This window comes from Rutilus rutilus (assembly GCF_951802725.1).
Source record: "Rutilus rutilus genome assembly, chromosome: 22".
Taxonomy (NCBI): domain Eukaryota; kingdom Metazoa; phylum Chordata; class Actinopteri; order Cypriniformes; family Leuciscidae; genus Rutilus; species Rutilus rutilus.
This window is the reverse complement of record NC_140227.1, coordinates 32,558,088-32,563,087: the sequence shown is the minus strand read 5'-3', so window position 1 is coordinate 32,563,087 and position 5,000 is coordinate 32,558,088. Positions and strand designations below refer to the sequence as shown.

The following is a 5,000-nucleotide window of genomic DNA, read 5'->3' as shown; positions in this document are numbered from 1 at the left end:
TTTCACTGAAAAATAGCACAGCATTCTCAGCTCCTACTGAATAATCTTGGAGAAGAACAGCACCCACGCCAAAATCACTAGCATCCACAGCTAGCTTGAAGGCTCTGATGAAATCAGGGGCAGCAAGAATAGGAGAACTGCTCAACAAAGCCTTCAGATTGTCTACGGCCGCCTGACATGACCCTTGACCCTGGGAATAAGCGGGTTACTTAAAGGTGCAGCAACAGTGGAAACATTTCTGCAAATACTCCTATAGTATCCGGCCATGCCTAGGAAACCTTTTAATTTGAGATGATGGTAGAGCAAAACTCACAACTGCTTCTGCTCCTACTGGAGACACATGACCATGGTCAACAACTTTTCCCATGTAAGTTATTGAGGCTTGTCCACACTCACACTTATGGCCCTATTTTAACAATCTTGGCGCATGGTACAAGTGTACTTCCGGCAAATCCGAATCCACTAGTTTAACGCGGGGAAAAATGGTCTACGCGCGGCACATGGTCTAAAAGGGTCGTCTCTATTCTCTTAATGAGTAATGGGTGTGTTTTGGGCGTAACGTGAAATGAACCAATCAGAGTCTCATCTCCCATTCCCTTTAAAAGCCAGTTGTGTTCGCGCCATGGCGGATTCGCTATTTACATGGAGGAATTTACAAGCGGAAAAAGAGTACGCGAGAAGACCATCTATGGGACAAGCTGCATTCCATCATATATTTACACAATATTAATCTTTTACATTGTAATCCTTTTATGTTTAATATTTGGCTAGATTGTATGCTGCTGTGCGTCCTGCCGATAGACGCACATTACTAATGCGCTCTTTAAAATATTGCACCATTGACTTTAGTCTATTTCTCTATTTCAGTTCCTCAAAATAGCAACGGTCCATCAATGCGCCTGAACACACACCTCGTTTTCAGATCAGCAGCCCATGGGCGCACAAATAGGCGCAAAAACATTTGCTATTTAAACAACATGGAGCAGGACGTGAAAATGATGAAAATGATAACTGCGTCAGGCTGAAACTAGCAAAACACACTTGCGTTGCGCTTGGCGCTGCATTGCGCCGGGTGTAAGATAGAGCCCATTGAGAGGTTCAAAGTCAAATTTGCAGCCATTCACCACTTGAACACATCCCCAAGCTGGGCCAGGGAAGAGCTATAAATAACCAAATAATCAAGGTAAGCCTCACATCCTGCAACTACTGCCAACACCTTATTTACCAGACGATGGAAAGTGTCAGGTGCATTTCACAATCCAAATGCCAAACCTTATAATGACAGAAGTTGTCCGGCGTCACAAAAGCAGAGATCTCACAGGCTCGCTGGCTAAGTGGAACCTGCCAGTAGCCTTTCAAAAGGTCTAACTTCGTAACAAAGGATGCAGAACCAACTTGATCAATGCAGTCATCTAGCCGTGGAAGAGGATAGGAGTCAGGCTTAGTGATGGCATTTACCTTGCGAACATCTGTCCAAAACCGAAAAAGAACCATCATGCTTCTCAACTAGTAAGTATGGTGAACTCCAAGGACTAGAAGTCGGCTCATGTTCTAACATATACTCTACCTCTTTGCGCAAAAGCTGGCGTTTAACAGGATTTAGCCTATATGGGTGTTGTTTAATAGGGGTAGCTTGACCCACATCAATGTCATGCTCTAGCACATTTGTTCAAGATGGAACAGAGAACAGGGCCAAATGATGACCAATTAACTGAATAACATCAGAGCGCTCAAAAAGATTGAAATAAGACAAATGAGAGTTCAAATCAGCCAAGATTTTAGAATTTGGTAATCTACTCTGAGCAATCTTAGAGACAGCAACACCTCCTTCTGTCTCAGTAGATGGAGCATTCAGTGCAGCCAAGGCCTTGACATCTGTAGACGCTGTTTGATTACAGTCAAAGTAAGGCTTGAGTAAATTCACATGGCACATTCAGGTTTTCCTTTTACGGTCTGGAGTCTTAACTAAATAGTTACACTCAACAACTTTCTGATCAATGGCATATGGACCACTATATTGAGCCTGCAACGCAGAACCCAATATTGGTAAGAGCAGAAGCACTTGGTCTCCTGAACAAAACACACGATGTTTAGCCTTTCGATAATACCAAGTCTTCATCTTCTCCTGAGCTGCTTTCAGATTTTCTTTGGCCAGTTCACAGGCTCTACTATGCCTGAAAAGATAGTTAGACACATAGTCCAGGCTAGTACTAGTACTAACGAGGTTAGTAGGAGCAGAATTCTCAACACCTAACCATTTCTCCTTTACCAATTTCAAGGGCCCCCTCACAGTATGGCCAAACACCAGTTCAGCTGGACTGAAACCAAGGAATTCCTGAACCAACTCTCTAACTGCGAAGAGGAGTAGTGGAAAGCCATCATCCCAGTCTCTCTCAAACTCTTTGCAGTGGGGTGCACTTGAGAGATTACATCAAACTCTCAAGACTATGCTGAAGACCTTGAGACTCTGGATGATATGCAGACAAGATGCTGAACTGCTTTAACACGTGGGAGAAAAGGCGAGACATAAAATTAGACCCTTGATCAGACTGAACAACTTTTGTTAGCACAAACACTGTGAAAAACTTAATGAGGGCTCTGGAAATGGCAGGGGCTGCGACCTTGCGCAAAGGGACATCTTCAGGAAACCTTGTTGCTGAACACATAATTGTGAGAAGATATTGATTACCTGACTTGGTACGTGGAAGAGGTCCAACACAAAACATGTTCAAATGGCTCTCCAATGGCAGGAATAGGATGTAGTGGAGCTGCAGGAATAGACTGATTAGGTTTGCCTACAACCTGACAAACATGACATGATCTACAATACTGTGCCATGTCTGACCTCACCCCAGGCAAGAAAAAATGCCTTAACACACGAGCCAAAGTTTTTCTGATACCCAAGTGGCAAGATACAATATGTCAAGACCTACAAACTTCTGGAACCACCACTTGAATCACACTACTCCAGACATCCTCAATTGACATTTTTGGATCTGTCCACTTTTGCATTAAAACACAATCACTAACAAAATAGCCAGAAGCTAAATTTGGTAATGCTTCATCTGACACTACATTTTCAAACATAGGTGACAGAGTGGGGTCTTGTTTTTGCTCAAGTATTAACTGCTCACGAGATGGAAACATCTTTCCAAACCCTGACAAGTTCATGTCACCTTGGGCCATGAAAGTATCATAAAGTGGAATCACAGATTGATTGTTGGAATGTTTATCTGCAGCATGCCTCTTTGCTGACATGGCACGAGTAGTTGCACAGAAAGGAAAAGTTTCTGGAAATGCCAATTCAAGCTCATCTGAACCATCTGACTTGAGGACAGTGGAGGTAACTTCAGGGACAGCTAGCACTTTACCACCAGCTAAATCATTCCCTAGAATAAAGGACACACCATCTATAGGAATCTGGGAACAAAGTGCCACAACAACTTCCCCAGAGACTAAATCTGATTGGAGATTAATGCTATGTAAAGGCATAGACAAATATCCTCCTGTATCTCTCCAGATCTTAATAGCTTGCCTTTGTTCAGGGTCACAAGACACACAAAACCATCCATCAGAAATGATGATGAGCCAGCTAACTCACCTTTCTTGCATGAAACATTAGCAACTGAAGATGCCAGAGGAAGGCTTGGCACAGGGCTTACAAATGCTACAGTTTATTTGCGGATTTCTGTTTCTTACTCATCTATGATAAGTTGATCTGGTCTCTTCAACACTCACTCACACACACTCACCTCTCTCTCTCCTGCTCCAGCAGGCCGGTGAACTCGTCGCTCTTCCTCATGAAGTCGCTGTGGTTCCTCTTCTCGTGGTCCAGCCGGAGGAGAGTCTGTCGATGCGCCTGTTCCACCATCAGCAGCTGCTCCAGCATCCGCCGGTACGTCTCCCGCTGCCTCTCCACCAGCCTGTCCACCTGAAACACACACACACACACACACACACACACACTCAGAACACGGCCACGGCTGGACCTCACACACGCACACACTCAGAACACAGCCGCGCTGGACCTCAGAGCGCTGACACACACACACACCTCAGCCATGGGCTTCTCATAGACGTCCTCCTGCCAGCTGCCGCTCTGCTCCTGGAGGGCATCTCTCTGAAGAGCCTTCAGCACCTGCGGCGGCGTCACGAACCCGTATCGGCCCTCCAGCACAGCCAGGTCCACTTTATCCGCTTTGAGGACCGTGATCACCTCGTCTCGGGCCTGTGATTGAAACACAGAAACTCTGTGAGATCACTGAGCTGAAGGGCTGAATATGAATATTAACTGCCTACAGCTATAATTTCTGTTGCTTTTATGCTGGTATTTTATTGCATTTCAACAGGGTTTGACTCTCTGCTTCGCCACCGTGAAAACGTCTCGGTTACGTTTGTAACCCTAGTTCCCTGAAGAGGGAACTCGAGCTGCGTCGAAATGCTGTTGGAACTCCCCTGCGTGCGACATGAAACACGTATGGAATCAGTCCAATTGCGTGTGACGTCATCGACCAGGAAACTATAAAGCACACCTGAACCAAACAGCGCAAGCTTCTGATAGGCTGAAGCAAGTCGATCACGGGCATGTCGGGAGTATGGCAGGGTCACACAGCATCTCATTACCTCTTCAGCGAACTAGGGTTACATACGTAACCGAGATGTTCCCTTTCAAGGGAACTCGAGCTGCGTTGAAATGCTGTGGGAATACCCACGCTAATACCCACGTTGCCATAAGAGCAAGTGTCCGTCTGTGTGAAGTCAGAGCGCACATTCAGACGAAAGCACCTGCGCCCCTCAAGTGGAGCTGAAACTGCTTTACAGTGAGTGGCTTGCCTAGCTTTCCTTGTTTCATGGCTGAGAGAATCGAAGCGTTACGAGCAGGAGACAGGCGTGCCTGCATCGTTGTCGAATCCCGGCGCCGAACCGCCTGATGCTCAGATTGAGCTAGAATCAACCAATCGTCGAGATGCGACGCTCTGCTTTTGTTGCGCCCGGTGTTG

The 5,000-nt window shown here is 45.8% G+C and overlaps 1 protein-coding gene across 1 annotated transcript in view; it reads right to left on the bottom strand.

Moving 5' to 3' along the window:
• The window catches only part of filip1l (filamin A interacting protein 1-like), a 44,159-nt gene that overhangs the window by 23,818 nt on the left and 15,341 nt on the right, over positions 1-5,000 (bottom strand). Inside the window, exons 3-4 of the mRNA XM_084395178.1 lie at positions 4,055-4,228; positions 3,753-3,931 (exon numbers count right to left, since the gene is read on the bottom strand). Of these exons, the coding sequence (XP_084251304.1) occupies positions 3,753-3,931; positions 4,055-4,228 (353 nt within the window). The remainder of the gene's footprint in view (positions 1-3,752; positions 3,932-4,054; positions 4,229-5,000) is intronic.